This window comes from Ursus maritimus, unplaced genomic scaffold (genome assembly GCF_017311325.1).
Source record: "Ursus maritimus isolate PB19 unplaced genomic scaffold, ASM1731132v1 scaffold_16, whole genome shotgun sequence".
Classification (NCBI taxonomy): Eukaryota; Metazoa; Chordata; class Mammalia; order Carnivora; family Ursidae; genus Ursus; species Ursus maritimus.
This window is the reverse complement of record NW_024424008.1, coordinates 1,085,314-1,104,328: the sequence shown is the minus strand read 5'-3', so window position 1 is coordinate 1,104,328 and position 19,015 is coordinate 1,085,314. Positions and strand designations below refer to the sequence as shown.

Genomic DNA, 19,015 nt, shown 5'->3' with positions numbered 1-19,015 from the left:
GTTAATAGGAGTCAGGTCCAGAAGAAAGTTGGATTGTTACATGCATCTGGAATCAAAAAGGTAGGGAAACATCTGTCATTTGTATGTCAAAGTTTTGAGAACTGATAAGTCAAAGTAGAAGTGAAAAAATAGTTGAAGATGAAGGGGTTTGAAAAAAGCCCTGTTGAAATAAAACAAAACAGAAACAAAAATAGAGACATCAATAATCAATACAGAAATGCAAGTCAATTGGCTGATGGATAGGTCATCTGATGATCTCCTTTATACTTTACCATTGCTGAGTATTGCAACCGTAATAGAAATAAAAGAAAGTAAGAGCATAGAAGCAATGCTACTGATGTGCTTGAATGGATGTCTACACTCCCCTGAGTGCCCAGAATCAGTTTCCCAATGGATTCTTGGGTCTTTCATAACTTCTCAAATTTTGAAATGACACACACCTAAAGATCTTGTCTACCTTCTTCAGACTTTGGACGATCTACCTCATTTGTTGGGGACTCCACAGAACCATGTATCCAGCTATACCTCAGTGTGCAAGGAACCAAAGGAGCTATCTACCAAAGGGGCTTTGGAAGCCAAGGAGTATTCTGGAAACAAACAAACAACTGAGGTTGTGAAAAGGTAGGGATTGATAGGATTCTCCCCTAAGTGTTCTCAGATAAAGAATGATGACTTTTGTGGAAAAAGAATGACCCGCCCATCTTCAGGGATGATATTTCCTGTCTTGCCAAGATGACTTAGAGCCTCCTCCAAAGTTTAATCAGGTATTTCTTGGAGATGCCCTTGAGAGGGGCTGCCTTTGTATTTCTCTCATTGTGTGCCTACTGGGGCCGCGTCCCTTCCCACAACTGTCTTTCTCATACAATTTCCAGTCAAATATGGGCAAGAATATGTGTGCTTGTTTTTGTTCCAGAATGTAGCCACCAAAAAATGTAACTTTGCTGGAACTTGGTTTCTTCAGTGGAAAACTAAACTGTCCAACAGCACATGCTAAAGATGAACATATGCACATTCTATGACCCAACAATTTCCAGAGATCCGTGTGCATACGTGTGAACAAAATTTTTACAAGAACCTTCATAGCAAGATTCTTCATGACAGTCAAAGGTACGAAGGACCCAAATGCCCATCGATAGTGGTATCAATAGAGATTTCTTGTGGTATAGACATGAAGTGGAATACCATGAACCACTCTAGTTATATCAACAATGTGAATGCAATTCATAAATATCAGGTTGCAGAAATAAGTCAGACATTATGAAAATGATATCGTACAATACACAAGCATTTTTAAAAGAAGGAAATAAATCAATCACAATAGATAAAAAGAGACAAACCAGGATATTGATTACCTTTGCGGAGAATGAGGCTAATGACAGAGAGGTTGCACCTGCATCATGCATGTACTTTTCCTCTTAGACACTTACTCATGCTACCTCCCCATCCTGGATCACCACTGCCGCTATTTTGACAGATATAGAAGGCATTTCTGGTGCTGGATGTGTCTTTCTAATATATATATATATAGACACACACACACACATATATACACACATATATATACATATATATGTATATATATATATTTTTTTTTCTGGCCCTTTTATCCTTCTGAAACTCTTTAGTGTGACCTTCATTTATGTTTCCATGTGTTTCCATAGATATGCTTAAAAGTGGTACAACAGCTATCACCTCAGACTCTATTACTCACATTATACAATCTATAATATACGCTCTATGTGATCCTGGGTTTTCTCTATTTTTTTTTAAATATAGAGACTGGATCCAGGTGCCTGTACATTCTGTAGTCTCAAAAATAAAATAAAACAACAACAAAAAGAACTACAAGGAAGGAAAAAATTATTAAGATGATGAAGGATTAAACGAACAAACCATTTCTATGGTACCTGCGAATTTTGTCCTATTTTAGGACAATGGGTCCTTCTGAATAGTTACCATGTCCATTCTGAGAGACATTCCTGGCTCATACCTGATTTGTAAGGCCATAGATCCTGAGACACTAAAAAATTCCTAGCTCTGGAGTTTCAGGTAATGAGCCTTTACCACCTCTGGGGCATTCTAGAAATCCAAGGATCTAGGAACTGTAGGAGTCTAAGCAATTAAAATGTTACATCTTCTACAAGTTCACAAAACAACAATGTCCAATAAACACATACATAAAAGTGATCTATTCTCATGCAGTGCAAGAACCCATTGTCAAAGTCCACAGCAAGAGCAGTCTTCCAGCACTGCGTCCATCAGAGCAGATGAATGTTGGACAGGGAAGGCAAGAGGCCAGGTTCATCACCCATGGCTTCTCAAAAGCCCTACAGGGAAGTCTACCCATCTGTACTCCACCGTCTTTTTCCCCCAGTAACAACGCATCCTAGCAACAACATCCTGGTGAAGTCTTTGAGTAACTCCCTTCGCTGAGATGCCATGACTACATTCCCACAGATCCATCATGTGGCTTAGGTAAAAGTTTCACTGGGTGAGTTGATTTTTGCCCCTCAGCAAACTGACCATCCTAAGATATGGCCAGCATTACAGGTATTGCAGCTAATATTCCCACCTGTGTGGCAACAGAAGGGCTAGCAGGCAAGGCATGTTATGTAGGGATGACCTGGAGGCCCCTTTTGCTCTTTGGGATGTGGGATCCCACTGATTGTGAAGGAGTCTTGAACAATCATTTGGGAATCCCCCAGTTCCAGTCTTGCCTACAGTATCCTTCTCTCCTATGCTCCGGGGACACAGTAACCAGTCATCTGGGCCTAGACTCTACTCTCAGCAAAGTAGGGCTCTCTCTGTTGAGATGAAGCAGGAACAATTAGAGGTACGAGTTTACTTCTTATGTCCTCTTCCAGTGGAGGAGGATGGAACTGGAAATTAACACTAGCATATGAATTCAAAATTTCATTAGTAATAACATTTCTGTCAAACACATAAATATGATCATGGACATAAACTTCCATGAATGAATCTTAATTCTAGATGTAACTGTAAGTCTATGTCATATCCAGCAGTTTTCTAGGTCTCTTTCTGAAGGCCTTACTGATTTAATATGACACTATACTTTTTATTGCTGAGCAAGCTGTTCTTCTCAAGTGAGGACGAGAGAACAGAGCAGTAATGAAGAGGGTGATTCTGGGGGCCACGCTGAAGCCATCCAAGTGCCTTGGAGAACAGCAGGAGCCAGCAGTGTGGATCCCAGTCCTGCGTCTCCTAGAAAGACCCTGCAAGTTTCTCTATCTTGAAAAGGAGGGGGCTGAAAGAGATTGTCTTGGCCTAGCCTGCAATTTTCAGGGGACAGTTGAAAATCTGTATAATACTTCAAGTATTTATCCTCAAAGCTTTAGCTCCTTATTTCAGTATCATTAAAGAGGGATTTACTTCCCATTTGTACTTTTCTGCTTGCTTTTCATCTTTCATTCAGTGTCCGATGTCTTATTATGTCTGGTTTTTACATTAATAGTCTGACTTTGTCTAAAATGTAGAAAAGGTAATAAGACATAAATTTCCTTGATGGAGATCACTTAGGCCATAGTGCAGTCAAACACTACAAATCCTGATGGAGACTTCTAGATACAAATGGCTACAGTTACACAGATGTACCGTGTAATAGAACTTGTTATCATGGTTCTAAATTATGGATAATCATTTCTCAATATTTCAGTCATGATGGGAGTATTATTTATAAACATCTTATGTAATGTAATAAAATACAAAGCAAGACTAGATGTACCAATAATACTTAATAAAGAGAACACACACAAAATTAATAATAGTAACCCTTCCTGTAACCTGGTTTGTGGTGAAAAAGTTGCCACCAATGCTAACATCCTGAGAACCCCTGAACACCCAGTTTTTTGGACTAAGTTGTAGAAGGTTCTTATCTCTTCAGCCATGCCAAGACTCTGAAGGGCTTGGCCTCCCTTGCACTTACCCAATCGTAAAGCAAACCTGCTTATGCATCTGAAGAGGGGAAAATTCAATGGGCTGCTTCTGCCCCCTGCTGGTGTCCAGATGGGACCATTAGAGGAGCTACCTGGGAAAGAGTGAGATCTTCCAATTTCTTGTCCAAAGCAGGTTGTGTGTGGGTGTCCTTAAGTAATGATACCAATAAACTAGCAAAAACCTGGACCCTTCTAGCAAAGAGAGAGATTTTTTATTCAATATAATGATAAAGACTCTGACTTTCAGAGCCAACACTCCTCCTCTCTGCCTTTAAGGTCAATAAGGACTATTGGTCAATATGCTATGTAATCTGAAAAAGGCAGCAGGTAGTCACATAGAGGATCGTTTCTGAAGAATAGAAGAAAAGACAGAGATGCCAGAACATGCAGGTCAGTTTGAACTGGAGGGTGTAAGGCAAGACTCCTCTGCGAGAATGATCTGTTTAATTTGAAACTGAAACTAACGATGTACTCTATTTTGTCTAAATTGAATTTAAATAAAAAAAATCCAAATAAAGATCTCTATAGTACCTAATGGCATTTTGGACCCTTCGGATGCTAATTCTACCATGTGACCAAAGGAGGAGAGACAAAGCCAAGGAGCCTTAAAAAGTCAAGGCGTATAAGAACCCAGGATGCAGCCTTCTAGAGAGCATACAGTGCTTCCCCATGTGGCCTTGACCATCTCCATTTGCAGATGCCTCCGTGGGAACAGGCTGAGCCCGCACTAGCAGGAGTCTCTGCCACATGAAGGAGACGTGCATGTTTAATGGCAAGTGTGTGTTAACCTGGGTGTGCGAGTGCTGTGCAGAGGACGAGCTGCACACGCGGTCCCTGGAGAGCATGTGGGGGCGCTTCTCCCCGAAGTTAGCTGTGGGCCCTCTGCTCCCATGAGTGAGTCAAGCTCCGTCCTCTGGGGACTGAGGATCTTGGGCCCAAGAGATGCTCAGAGGACGTATAAATAGCCAGCTCCACGTTCCCTCACCGTGTTGTGAACATCGTCTGGCTGTTCTTTTGTCCCTCTCAACTAGTTAAACGTCTTCAGGATCCTAGAAAAGATAGGTAAGAAGCTGATCTTGGCTCAGCAAAGACATGTGGAAAAAGACACCTGGAAAAAAAAAAAGAAAGAAAAAAAAAGAAAAGGACAGGACAGGACAGGAAAGGAAAGGAAGGAAACGGATGGAAAGGAAGAAAATCTCAGGAAACCACAGAAGCTGCTCAGTGTCCCTAGAACTTGATCATCCTGCATTTCTCTCCCCCCTGATCTCTGAGGTGCTGTGTGTGGCTGTGATTGGACTGCCTGGGCAATTGTAGTGACTCTTTGGGCTCTTTTCCTAAATGGGTCATCTGCAGAGAGCACAAGTGTATTTCTTTCTTTCTGAGTATATTTATGCACTGGTTGTTTACCTTTGCTATGTGGCTCTGAATTGGGCATAAATGCAGTGAATTTATAATCAGTTCCAGTAATAAGAATAAGGCTCAGGGGATAAACAAGCCTAGCAGTGAAAGGCCATGCACACGTGTGTGTACACAAATCCATGCACGCACTTCTTCCGTAGAGTTTACTGGGTATTCACCAGAGAGCAGGTGCTCCCCTCAGCCCAGAGGAAGCAGCTGAGGCTCAGATGTGGACTCCCCTCCCTGTATAACAAGGATGTTACCCTGGTGCTGGGGCAAGAATAAAACTCCATTTCTAAGCCCACTAAGTTCACCATGCTGAGCCGCCTGCACCCTATAAACGTCACATGACAGAATTGGGGTGAGAATTACAGTTGGTCTCATGTGTCTAACATGAGAGTATAAGTCTTGTCCTGCATGGCAACTCTAATCTCTGTCCAGGGGATCATAAGCCTGCAGTCCGAAAAACTGAACTTAGTTCACAGTAACAATGCTTTTGATCTTAAGGATGGCAATGCTGGAAGTGCCCAGATTTCATCTGTGGCTGGGATAAAAATGTGTCTGATTTATGTAGCAACCATCGTAAAATACCAGATTCAGAGCTGACTCGCATTTGCAATTGATGTTTATTTTAGGCATTTTATATATGAAAACTAAGCTTCAAATTACGTAATTTTTAATGATAATGCGGTAGGGTATGACTTAGTATTGAAATCAATCTATGGGCCCCAGACTTACACTGTCCCTATTAGCCACACACGGCTTCCATGTATATATTCATGATTCAGTCATTTGATGACATGTTTTTGTATAGTTTATTTCTGTAGTCAGCATTGGATGGTGGCTGAGATCAGATCTTTCAAATTTATGCAGTTTGACTCTGAATCCAATGGGATCTAGGTCAAGAAGCTGAAAGTCTGTGGGATTTTTTTCATCCATAGGAGTCATAGTAGTATCCATGTCAAGGATTAATGTAAAGGTCTTTTCAACAGTTTATTGTGGAGATTTAATGAGCTATATTTGGAAAGTACTATGAGACATATTAAGCACGTATTAAATTCTAATATTTTTTTTCAGGATGTTTTAATTCTTCCATGGAAAGATTCAGAGTACAATTTTAGGCTAGTTAATACATCTCCCTGTTCTTCCACAGAGAAGAACATATTGGGGGAAAAATCTGATCAGACATCATCCTGCCTACGGCAGTGTTCCTCAAACCTCAGTCAGCCCTGTGGTTTTTATTCAAGGTACTTGGTGTGGAATACGCTGCCACAGATGCCTCCTTCCTCTTACAATCACACCAGTCCCCAGGCTATGTGGTATGTCCTGATTGGAATCCCAGGGCTGGAAGATTCTCACACCTGGCTCTCCATCCCTATCTGTTCAATGTATGTTTCGGCTGTCGTAGGCAATGTCTTCTTGATCTTCATGATTGTGACTGAGCGCAGCCTCCATGAGCCCATGTACATCTTCCTTTCCATGCTGGCCTCGGCAGATGTCCTGCTCTCCACGACCACAGCACCCAAGATGCTGGCCATCTTCTGGTTCCAGTCCATGGTTATATCCTTTGGTTGCTGTGTGTCCCAGATGTTCTTCCTACATTTCATCTTTGTGACAGAATCTGCTATTCTCCTGGCCATGGCATTTGACCGCTATGTGGCCATCTGTCACCCTCTGAGATATACCACTATCTTAACCTTGTCAGTCACCCGGAAGATGGGCCTAGCGGCTGTGGTCAGGAGTTTTATCATCTGCCTTCCGTTCGTCTTCCTGGTATACCGCCTTAGGTATTGTGGGAGAAACATCATTCCCCATTCCTACTGTGAGCACATGGGCATTGCCAGATTGGCATGTGACAATATCAGGGGGAACATCGTCTATGGCCTGACTGTGGCCCTGTTGTATACAGGACTGGATATTGTGTTCATCATTATGTCGTACAGCATGATCCTTTGCACGGTGTTTCGGATACCTTCCTGGGCTGCCCGACTCAAGGCCCTCAACACATGTGCTTCGCACATCTGTGTCATCCTTATGTTCTATGCCCCAGCATTCTTTTCATTTTTTGCCCATCGTTTTGGGGAGAAAGCCATCCCTCACCATGTGCACATCCTCATAGCCAACCTCTATGTGGTGGTGCCCCCTATGCTAAACCCCATCATTTATGGGGTCAAGACCAAACAGATCCAAGACCGAGCAATTTTGCTTTTCTCCCGCATCAGCACGTGTTGTTAAAATGAAGATTAATGTCTAATGCTGGATATTTCTGAAGAAAACACGCAGACTCATACACACACACACACTATTTGCATGGGTAAGGGGGATAAATGAAATCCTTAAATAATCCTCAATACACTTAAAAGGACAGTAAATGCCAAAGTACCAATGCATTTTCCTAAAGCAATAAGACTCTGAAAAAATAATGATCTTCTCAATTCTCTGAGATATGCTATTATCTTGCATCATAACTTCTTCTTAAGCAAACATAATTGAACTATGAGTAAAAAGAAATACGTCTTAGAGTTCAACCCAAGTGGAGTTTTCTTTGGTAGGGCTAGGAAGTGAGAATGGTGAGTTGCTGAGATTTTATACAGACAGTTACAATTTCGCTGAAATATGAAACACTCCCACTGCAATCAGGGAACACTTTGGCTAATAGCATGAAGCACTAAACTATAATTATCTTCACCTTTTTGGTAAATTAAAATGTGAGTTCTAAAATGAGATATTTTCTGATTTACTGATATAAAATCTACTGTATGGAATAGGCACAGAGCATAGGTTTATTGTATGAACAGATGATTCTGAATTAAAACAAATAATAAATTATATTAACCCATCTGAGACCATGTAGACACCTTAAAAGTCACTACTTTTTTCCCTATATATTGGGGACTTCAGGCCCAAATACCAATGAAGCATCCCGATAGCAGAGACTTCACTGAGGGAGGGAGTAAAAGATTAAAAATGCCTACCCAGGCCAAAATTAAAAGGCAGTAAAAGATTACATGGGATGCTTACACAGAATCTTACATTAAAATGTCTCTAATCACACCAAATGTAATTTTTTATAAACTTGTCTCCAGATTGTACCTTAATTTCTTCATTCAAGAAAATACTTTGACAATCTTTTCTTCCTCAAGGCCTAGCACATGCTCTGAGAATGTGAAATCTGACCTTATTGATGCTTGAAGAAAGCAAAAATGAACCTGGAGGCAATACTTTGAACATTTGCAAATTTTTCTTTGTTTCTATTATGTATATATCATGTATGTGTGCATATACATATTAATGTATATATAATGTAATATTGATATGACATATATTCAATTTCGTATATTCAATTTCATATATATATATATATATATGAAATTGAATTGAAAGGCTGTTTTCTTGATCCTTGGAATCCTGAAAAATTACCTTGGCTTGAAATACATGGTGTATTCACTTGAATTTTGGCAAGTTAATCTATTTGAGAAGTTAAAAAAAAAACAACAACCTGTGTTATTAGAAATCCTTGTTGGCTTGTCCCACACTAACTGTATTAAATTATCCTTTGTGTAACTACTGGTTTTCGACTGGTAAAATGGAATCATTTTATTACCTTCTTCATTGGCTTGATAATTAAATGAAATATGCTTAGGATGTATTTGGCATTTAATAAAAATAAATTTTATTTTGGTGATGGTAATATTTATGAGCAGAGACACTAAAGAACCCAACTCACCAAACTGAACCTAGCCAGGATATCCAGTTGTTTCAGCATTATTTGTAGAGAAGACTATTCTTTCTCTATTGAACAATCTTGATATTGTTTTTACGAATCAATTGACCTCATAGGTGGACATTAATTTCTTCATTCTGTATTCCATGTGATTTATCAGTGGTTTGGCAATATGAGTCTCTTAATGACTATAGCCTTCTTAAAATAAAAGATGGGTAGGAAATTGGTGCAATTGATTTTACTCTACTAAAAACGAGAATTGCCAGATTTTTTTGAAAAAAAAATATGATGATCGTTAAAAGATGATTCATTTGTCTATCCCCCAAAACTCTACAAAATTCAGGGGCAAAAAGGAAAACATATAGGTATTGATCTGTTTGTGAAGGTATTTCCTGGTGTACAATAAAGTGGAAAAAAGTTGTTTATCCATTCTACAGGCAAAAAAAAAAAATGGTCAGGACCATCTTTCTTTCTTTTTTTCTTTTTTTTTTTATAATGATTTTTTATTTTATTATGTTAGTCACCATACAGTACATCCCCGGTTTCCGATGTAAGGCTCGATGATTCATTAGTTGCGTATAACACCCAGTGCACCATGCAATACGTGCCCTCCTTACTACCCATCACCGGCCTATCCCAATCTCCCCCACCCCCCTCCCCTCTGAGGGCCTCAGAGGACCATCTTTCAAAGTATGTTCAAGATGAACTGAAATTTGCCAAACAAGGAACAGAATCGGATATGTGCTGAAAATAGTGTTATGAGCTGGCATAATAAAATTGATACCTCAGTTATTTTGAAAGGATACTGTTACTAACAATAATGTATAATTTGAGGGTGAAAGGGATTCAGGATAGAAGATTGAAGGACAACAAAATTTAAATAAAATCCATAGAAGAGTAGAAGAGGAGCGAAAGAAAGTGATAAGGTAGTCTCAATTGTTCCTTGGTGACTTGAGACTGAGCTAATGATTAAGTAACACGTGCCAGTCTTACCTCTGAATCAATTCTATTCAACATGAATCGGTACCTTTGTGTCTGTCTCCTTCACAGACAAAATTCTAGAAAGAACATTTAAGGTCCCTTGCCCTTTTATTTCTATCTCTCTTTCTGCCTGAAACCTCTTGTGAATGCCGCCTCCGTCCTACTGAAAGGATTCTTCCTGAATTCGCCAGCATCTCAACATTACCTTGAGTACCTCTTAAGTTAGCAACATACAAGAAAGTCTAGGAACCAGTTGAATCATGTCAAGGAGAAAGGTACTATGTGCATAAGTATTTCTTAAAAGTCATCATTTGTTCTAATGATAAAAGATATATGAATTCTTACCATATTTCTAAAAATTTGAAAGCATATATGATATCTTTTTACTTGTATTAAGAGCAGATGACATGATTCCTCCACATCTCTGAGACATAAAACACCTGCATTTTGAGGGAAGAGTGGTAGAAAAGAGGAAGAAAGGTATAAAGGGGAGGAATGGAGAGAAATTTCACCAGACGGTCAACACCTGGCTAAGGATTCTGTATGGCAGGATTTATTTATTTATTTATTTATTTATTTATTTATTTATTTATTTAAATTCAATTAGCCAACTTATACTACATCATTAGGCAGATGTAGTGTTCAATAATTTATCAGCTGCGTATGACACCCAGTGCTCATCACATCACATGCCCTCCTCAATGCCCATCAGCCAATTACCTCATCCTCCCACCCTACTCCCCTCCAGCAACCCTCAGTTTGTTTCCTATGATTAAGAGTCTCTCCTGGTTTTTCTCCCTTTCTGATAACTTCCCATTCAGTTTTCCCTCCTTTGCCCTATGGTCCTTTGCACTGATTCTGATATTACACATATGAGTGAAACCATACGATACTGGTCTTTCTCTGATTGACTTATTTCGCTTGTCACAATACACTCCCGTTCCATCCACATCAAGAGAGGGAACATACCTCAATATCACAAAAGCCTTCTATGAAAATCCCACAGCAAACATCATTCTCAATGGGGAAAAACTGAGAACATTTCCCCTAAAGTCAGGAACAAGACAGGGGTGCCCACTCTCACCACTATTGTTCAACATAGTACTAGAAGTCCTAGCCTCAGCAATCAGACAACAAAAAGAAGTTAAAGGCATTCAAATTGGCCAAGAAGTCAAACTCTCACTCTTCTCAGATGACAGGGTACTTCGTGTGTAAAACCCAAAAGATTCCACCCCAAAATTGTTAGAACTCATAGAAGAATTCAGCGACATGGCAGGATATAAAATCAATGCACAGAAATCCGTTTTATATAATGCACTAACAATGAGGCAGAAGAAAGAGAAATGAAGGAATCAACCCCATTTCCAATTGCACCAAAAACCATGATATCTAGGAATAAACCTAACCAAAGTGTTAAAGGATCTGTACTCTAAAAACTACAGAACCTTTATGAGAGAAATTGAGGAAGACAGAAAGAAATGGAAAACTATTCCCTGCTCATGGATTGGAAGAATAAATATTGGTACAATGTCTATGCTACCCAGAGCAATCTACACATTCAGTGTAATCCCTATCAAAATAGTGTCAACATTTTTCACAGAGTTGGAACAAATCATCCTAAAATTAGTGTGGTAGGATTTAGAAGTGTACATCTGAACTGGTCATTGTAAGAATATTACTAAATTTACAAAAATAGCTTCAATAAAATAAAAATCTGAGGACTGAGACTGCAGGAGAATGAGAGTAAATGTGTGATAAAGAGCTATTGTGGATACAGACTTTTCTTTCCAGAAGTGCCTCAGGGAATGAAGGGTCATAAGGATATTTACAGAATTCATGGCAAAGGAACATGCCCACATCTCTGTGTTATTTTGAAGTTTTTCCAAATGAGGACAGCAGAAAAGGGACTGAACTCACAAAAATACAACTGGTATATATTCATTGCTCTACATTTACCCTGTGGGGAAAGAGAAAAGAGAAGAGCAATGAGATTCTGCAAGTTACAGAAATCATTTCAGAGACATGAGCTGTGGGTGGACCCAAAACAGTATCATTCTGAGCTGCTGGGCCCCTCCGGGACTGGGCTAGTGGTGAGAAAATCTCTCAGTTCATATTCAGAACTCCTCCTTCTCCATATTCACTGGGGAACATTTTAATTGGTAGTCAGCAGCTTTCCTCTACAATCAAGCTCAATAAATGTGTGCTGCTGCCCCAGCACGACACAGACCTTGCTGTGAGTTTTGTTGGAGGATGAACCCACCAACATGATCTCAGACAGACGTTTACAGGATAGGGTAAAATTTTTTTCAGGGACAGAAGAAAAGCAGGAAAGGTTCTCCCAGAGATGTCCACCTATTGGAAATGGCCCCAGCAGCAAATGGATCAGAGATCATGACACTGATGAGGGCTGTTAGTGAGGGTGCAGACAGAAAGAAGAGGCACTGCCCAGCACATGATACCAGGGAATGAGACCAGAATCTCAGGAGGAAGAAAGATGCATGAGAGGTAAGCAATGAGGGATAGTGCTATGAAGACTGAGGATGCTTCCCTACTGGCTGTTGCAATGATAAGCACTCCCTCCCACCCGCCCTGTACTCACTTATGTCCTCTCCCGCGTGCCTTCCCACCATCTGTACCTGTCAGGTAATGCTCCCCTGGCAGCTGCTTTCTGTTGAGTAAGTCAGTCAATAGGATTGTTACTGAAGGATTCCTATTCTAATTCTGAGTAACTGAGGAAGGAGAAAGTCAAGCCTCTGAGAAATAATCTCTGACCTATGGATTTGTAGAATGAAGCTCCGGAGAGTAAAGCTGTGGAAACCCAGGACTTAGCTGACTGATGACTAGTCTATCCTAAATGCATGCTGGCGGAATACAGCCTTTCTTCACAAATGATCCCTGTGACTATGATGCTTCCCTAGAGTTTTAGCTGCAGAAACCACAGCTGTTCTTGAACTACTGGCATATTTGGTGACAGTCAGTACATGGTTAGGTCATCGTGAGCTTGCTGACATAAAGCAACAGTGTTGGAGAGTCTAGGAAGGAACGACATACCTGAACCTTCCTTTCTACAGGATAGCCACTATTTTTCTATTGTACAACTTGAGAGTTTCATGATTCTAGATATGCAATTTTTCAAAGCAATGAAGTTTATCAGAGAGGAACTCTCATATGGGGACTAAGAGCCCAAGACTTTACAAAATTCAGTCATCAGTGAATTGTGGTGGTCAAATGATCATTACTTGTTCTGCAGCCCTCTCCTGAATCATTTCTAGTGTCCTAAGTTCTGCCCTCTGTCTTCCATTTCTACTTCTAGATTGGATTCCAATTAAAGAACCTATGTTTTCACCCCTTTATTTTCTCTTTATTTTTGATGTTTGAGCTCCAAAATGACCAGAGCATATAAATGATGTGCATATTCTTAAACATCAACAAACCTAAATTTACCAATCTTTTGCTAATGGTAAATCTCACACTTTAAACCTTAGAAACTAACCTCTATTCTGGCTATGTTACCTACTCACCTATGTCCTGTAATCAGCAAGAATCACTCCTCTTGTCTCTACATTTTTGCTCTGGATTTCCTTGCCTCCTAGATATTTCTTGCCTCTGGTTATTCTGAAACGTGTATTACAGAATTTCTGCTATTTTAAGTATACAACTCAATTTAAGGAATTCCATGTTAGTAATAAAGACAAATTAAAATACAGTTTTACTAATAATATAAAAGACAACATGAAACTTCGATCCAGATTGTAAAAATTACATGGATTTGAGTCATCTTTTCTTAAGCTCTATCTCAATTTCTTTTGAAAGGACATCCATTCATACATGGATATGCAATGTCATATACAGATAGATTTAGATATATAAGTGTATTATGCTCGCAGGTGGAGTTGTTTAATCTCTCTTCTCTTTCATAGGAGCCATTGATAGCAATATACTGGATAGAGTTTGACTATTTGCTTGTCCAGGCTAACAGTTCCTGTCTGAGAGACAGTGGGAAACATCATAGAGCACTAAGAATTAGCTGCAATTTGGGATAGGGAGTCATTTTTGAAAATCCAATTAATGTACAATTTCCACGCAAAATATAAAAGTATAATTATTTTTTCCGTGGGACCAGAAGGACATAACAGACAGATCACCAGTTGATTCCCTTACTCAGATGATCTGGTGGTTCTAATGCATTTGGCCTGCCAGGCACATAACCTCTTATTATGGACCAGTGCTTGGGGATGTCCTCCCTCAAAACAGTGATGTGCATCAATGGGTCCGTCTTTTTCCATCAATAATATACATGAGATGGTTCATATGATCCTAGACTTCGGCCAGAACCAGAGGGACTCACTATGACGACTTTGGATAAAAAAAGAGTAGAAAAGAAGAGTACCACTGACTGAGATACTTCTTTCATTTGCTTCTGGAGACCCAAAGACATTATGTCCATCTCCAACGTGACCGTCTTCATGCCTTCTGTGTTGACACTAATAGGGATCCCAGGCCTAGAGTCTGTGCAGTGCTGGATCGGGATTCCATTCTGTGCCATGTATCTCATTGCTTTGTTTGGAAATTCCATGCTTCTGATCATCATCGTTTCAGAGCGCAGCCTCCATGAGCCCATGTACATTTTCCTAGGCATGCTAGGAGTCACAGATATTGTACTTGGCACAAGCATTGTGCCCAAGATGCTTGGCATATTCTGGCTACATGTACCAGAGATTTATTTTGATTCTTGCTTGCTTCAAATGGGGTTCATCCATACTTTTCAGTGCATAGAGTCGGGTATCCTCCTGGCCATGGCTCTGGACCGTTATGTGGCCATCTGTTATCCACTAAGATATACTGCCATCTTTACGCACCTGCTGGTCACTCAAATAGGGGCTGTGGTAACACTCAGGGCTGCCATTCTGGCAGCCCCACCTTTAGTACTAATAAAGTGCCGGTTGCAATTTTACCATACAACCATCATCTCCCACTCCTACTGTGAGCATATGGCCATCGTGAAGCTGGCTGCAGAAGATGTGCGGGTCAACAAAATCTATGGCTTGTTTGTGGCATTTGCTGTTGCAGGATTTGACCTGATATTCATCACTTTGTCCTACATACAGATATTTATCACAGTTTTTCGTTTGCCCCAGAAGGAGGCTCGGTGGAAAGCATTCAATACCTGCATCGCCCACATCTGTGTCTTCCTCCAGTTCTACCTCCTCGCCTTCTTCTCCTTCTTCACACATAGGTTTGGTGCTCATGTTTCCCCTTATATCCATATCCTCTTTTCTAGTCTCTACTTGCTGGTCCCCCCATTTCTCAATCCACTTGTCTATGGTGCCAAGACCAAGCAGATCCGCATTCACGTGGTAAAGATGCTGTGTTCCTAAAATCCACTGTGATTTACACCTGCAGCCTTCCCCTTTATGCAATAGTAACAATCGCTCAAAACTAAATAAAAGAGCAAATATCCATGGTAATTGTGATGCCTGAGTTTTCTATTTAATTCTTTCATGAAATTTGCCTGCCCATTAGATGGTTGTCACATCCTAGCCTATGACACCTACTGGGTAATGAGAATGAGAAATGTAGAAAGAGCAAAATAATGAACGTATATCATTTCCTTTTTCCTTATTTTTTAGTTCCCGATTGAACCTTCTCCTTTAAGTGTCCGTCTCCAGAAGCATTCACAAATATATATCACAAAAATGTAAATGCACCCAACACTCATTGGTTTGATTGTCCACGTACTCACTGGTAACATGTTGTTGATTCTGTTGTTTCTATACTATCCTAATCATCTTTATAAAATGAGAGGATTTTTTTTTATTTTTACGTGAACACTACTACCACCAACAAAAAAACCCAAACAGAAAAGCAAAATACTGTATGTACTGATAAGACATAGTCTTCAATTTTCAACATTTCCAATGTCACTTAGGCCATTAAGACATAAACATCATCAGAAATCCAGTATTCCTTGTAACACATCACTACTTTTTCTGCTTCATCACCATTTACTACTTTATTCATTCATCAAGTGTTATTAAAAAAACAATCCTACAATTGATGTTTATTTTAGGTATTTTATATATGAAAACTAAGCTTCAAATTATGTAATTTTTAATGATAATACAGTAGGGTATGACTTAGTATTGAAATCAATCTATGGGCCCCAGACTTATACTGTCCCTATTAGCCACACATGGCTTCCATGCATATATTCATGATTCAGTCATTTGATGACATGTTTTTGTATAGAGTTTTATTTCTGTAGTCAGCATTGGATGGTGGCTGAGATCAGATCTTTCAAATTTATGTAGTTTGACTCTGAATCCAACGGGATCTAGGTCAAGAAGCTGAAAGTCTGTGGGATTTTTTTCATCCATAGGAGTCATAGTAGTATCCATGTCAAGGATTAATGTAAAGGTCTTTTCAACAGTTTATTGTGGAGATTTAATGAGCTATATTTGGAAAGTACTATGAGACATATTAAGCATGTATTAAATTCTAATTTTTTTTTCAGGATGTTTTAATTCTTCCATGGAAAGATTCAGAGTACAATTTTAGGCTAGTTAATACATCTCCCTGTTCTTCCACAGAGAAGAACATATTGGGGGAAAAATCTGATCAGACATCATTCTGCCTACGGCAGTGTTCCTCAAACCTCAGTCAGCCCTGTGGTTTTTATTCAAGGTACTCGGTGTGGAATATGCTGCCACAGATGCCTCCTTCCCCGTACAATCACACCAGTCCCCAGGCTATGTGGTATGTCCTGATTGGAATCCCAGGGCTGGAAGATTCTCACACCTGGCTCTCCATCCCTATCTGTTCAATGTATGTTTCGGCTGTCGTAGGCAATGTCTTCTTGATCTTCATGATTGTGACTGAGCGCAGCCTCCATGAGCCCATGTACATCTTCCTTTCCATGCTGGCCTCGGCAGATGTCCTGCTCTCCACGACCACAGCACCCAAGATGCTGGCCATCTTCTGGTTCCAGTCCATGGATATATCCTTTGGTTGCTGCGTGTCCCGGATGTTCTTCATACATTTCATCTTTGTGGCAGAATCTGCTATTCTCCTGGCCATGGCATTTGACCGCTATGTGGCCATCTGTCACCCTCTGAGATATACCAATATCTTAACCTCATCAGTCACCCGGGAGATGGGCCTAGTAGCTGTGGTCAGGAGTTTTATCATCTGCCTTCCATTCGTCTTCCTGGTATACCACCTTAGGTATTGTGGGAGAAACATCATTCCCCATTCCTACTGTGAGCACATGGGCATTGCCAGATTGGCATGTGACAATATCAGGGGGAACATCATCTATGGCCTGACTGTGGCCCTGTTGTATACAGGACTGGATATTGTGTTCATCATTATGTCGTACAGCATGATCCTTTGCACGGTGTTTCGGATACCTTCCTGGGCTGCCCGACTCAAGGCCCTCAACACGTGTGCTTCGCACATCTGTGTCATCCTTATGTTCTATGCCCCAGCATTCTTTTCATTTTTTGTCCATCATTTTGGGGAGAAAGCCATCCCTCACCATGTGCACATCCTCGTAGCCAACCTCTGTGTGGTGGTGCCCCCTATGCTAAACCCCATCATTTATGGGGTCAAGACCAAACAGATCCAAGACCAAGCAATTTTGCTTTTCTCCCATTTCAGCACGTGTTGTTAAAATGAAGATTAATGTCTAATGCTGGATATTTCTGAAGAAAACATGCAGACTCATACACATACACACACACACTATTTGAATGGGTAAGGGGGATAAATGAAATCCTTAAATAATCCTCAATACACTTAAAAGGACAGTAAATGCCAAAGTACCAATGCATTTTCCTAAAGCAATAAGACTCTGAAAAAATAATGATCTTCTCAATTCTCGTAGATATGCTATTATCTTGCATCGTAACTTCTTCTTAAGCAAACATAATTGAACTATGAGTAAAAAGAAATACATCTTAGAGTTCAACCCAAGTGGAGTTTTCTTGGGTAGGGCTAGGAAGTGAGAATGGTCAGTTGTTGAGCTTTTATACAGACAGTTACAATTTTGCTGAAATATGAAACACTCCCACTGCAATCAGGGAACACTTGGGCCAGTAGTATGAAGCACTAAACTATAGTCATCTTCACCTTTTTTGTAAATTAAAATGTGAGTTCTAAAATGAGATATTTTCTGATTTACTGATACAAAGTCTACTGTATGGAATAGGCACAGAGCATTGGTTTATTATATGAACAGATAATTCTGAATTAAAACAAATAATTATATTAACCCATCTGAGACCATGTAGACACCTTAGAAATCCATACTTTTTCCCCTATATATTGGGGACTTCAGGCCCAAATATCAATGAAGCATCCTGTTAACAGAGACTTCACTGAAGGAGGGAGTAGGAGATTAAAAATGCCATACCCAGGCCAAAATTAAAAGGCAGTAAAAGATTACATAGCATGTTTACATGTTACCTTCCCTGAAAAGGCTTTTATCACACCAAATATAATTTTCTATAATTTGTCTCTAGACTGTATCATAATTTCTTTATTTAAGAAGATATTATTATAATCTGAAAAAAAAGTAAATATGTTTATAATCTCTGCTTTCTCAAGGTCTATCACATGCTGTGGGAATGTGAAATGTGACCTTATTTGCACTTGAAGAAAGCAATAAAAAGAACTTGGAAGCATTTTCTTGAACATTTACAGCTTTTTCTGGGTTAGTCTTTCTCTTTGTTTTTCTGTTATGTATATATCATATATGTGTGAATACACATTTATGCATGTATAGTGTCATTGAGAGAAATCAAAGGCTGTTTCCTTGACTCTTGGAATCCTGAATAATTATCTTGGATTGAAATATATGTTATATTCACTTGAATTTCATCAAGGAAATCTACTCTAGGAGGTAAAGAAATACTTTGATATTAGAAATCCTTGTTTGCCTATCCCACACTAAGCATAT

The 19,015-nt window shown here is 39.7% G+C and overlaps 3 protein-coding genes across 3 annotated transcripts; all 3 read left to right on the top strand.

Annotated features, from left to right (window-relative positions):
• Positions 1–6,626: 6,626 nt before the first annotated feature.
• On the top strand, positions 6,627–7,586 carry LOC103680073 (olfactory receptor 52Z1-like). Its single transcript, XM_008709613.2, has one exon. It carries the CDS (start codon positions 6,627–6,629, stop codon positions 7,584–7,586), a length of 960 nt encoding a protein of 319 aa, XP_008707835.2.
• Positions 7,587–14,495: 6,909 nt separating this feature from the next.
• LOC103680074 (olfactory receptor 52A1-like) lies at positions 14,496–15,434 on the top strand. The gene has a single exon (XM_008709614.2). The coding sequence runs from the start codon at positions 14,496–14,498 to the stop codon at positions 15,432–15,434; it is 939 nt and encodes a 312-aa protein (XP_008707836.2).
• A 1,322-nt stretch (positions 15,435–16,756) lies between these two features.
• LOC103680075 (olfactory receptor 52Z1-like) lies at positions 16,757–17,728 on the top strand. The gene has a single exon (XM_008709615.2). It carries the CDS (start codon positions 16,757–16,759, stop codon positions 17,726–17,728), a length of 972 nt encoding a protein of 323 aa, XP_008707837.2.
• Positions 17,729–19,015: the final 1,287 nt, after the last annotated feature.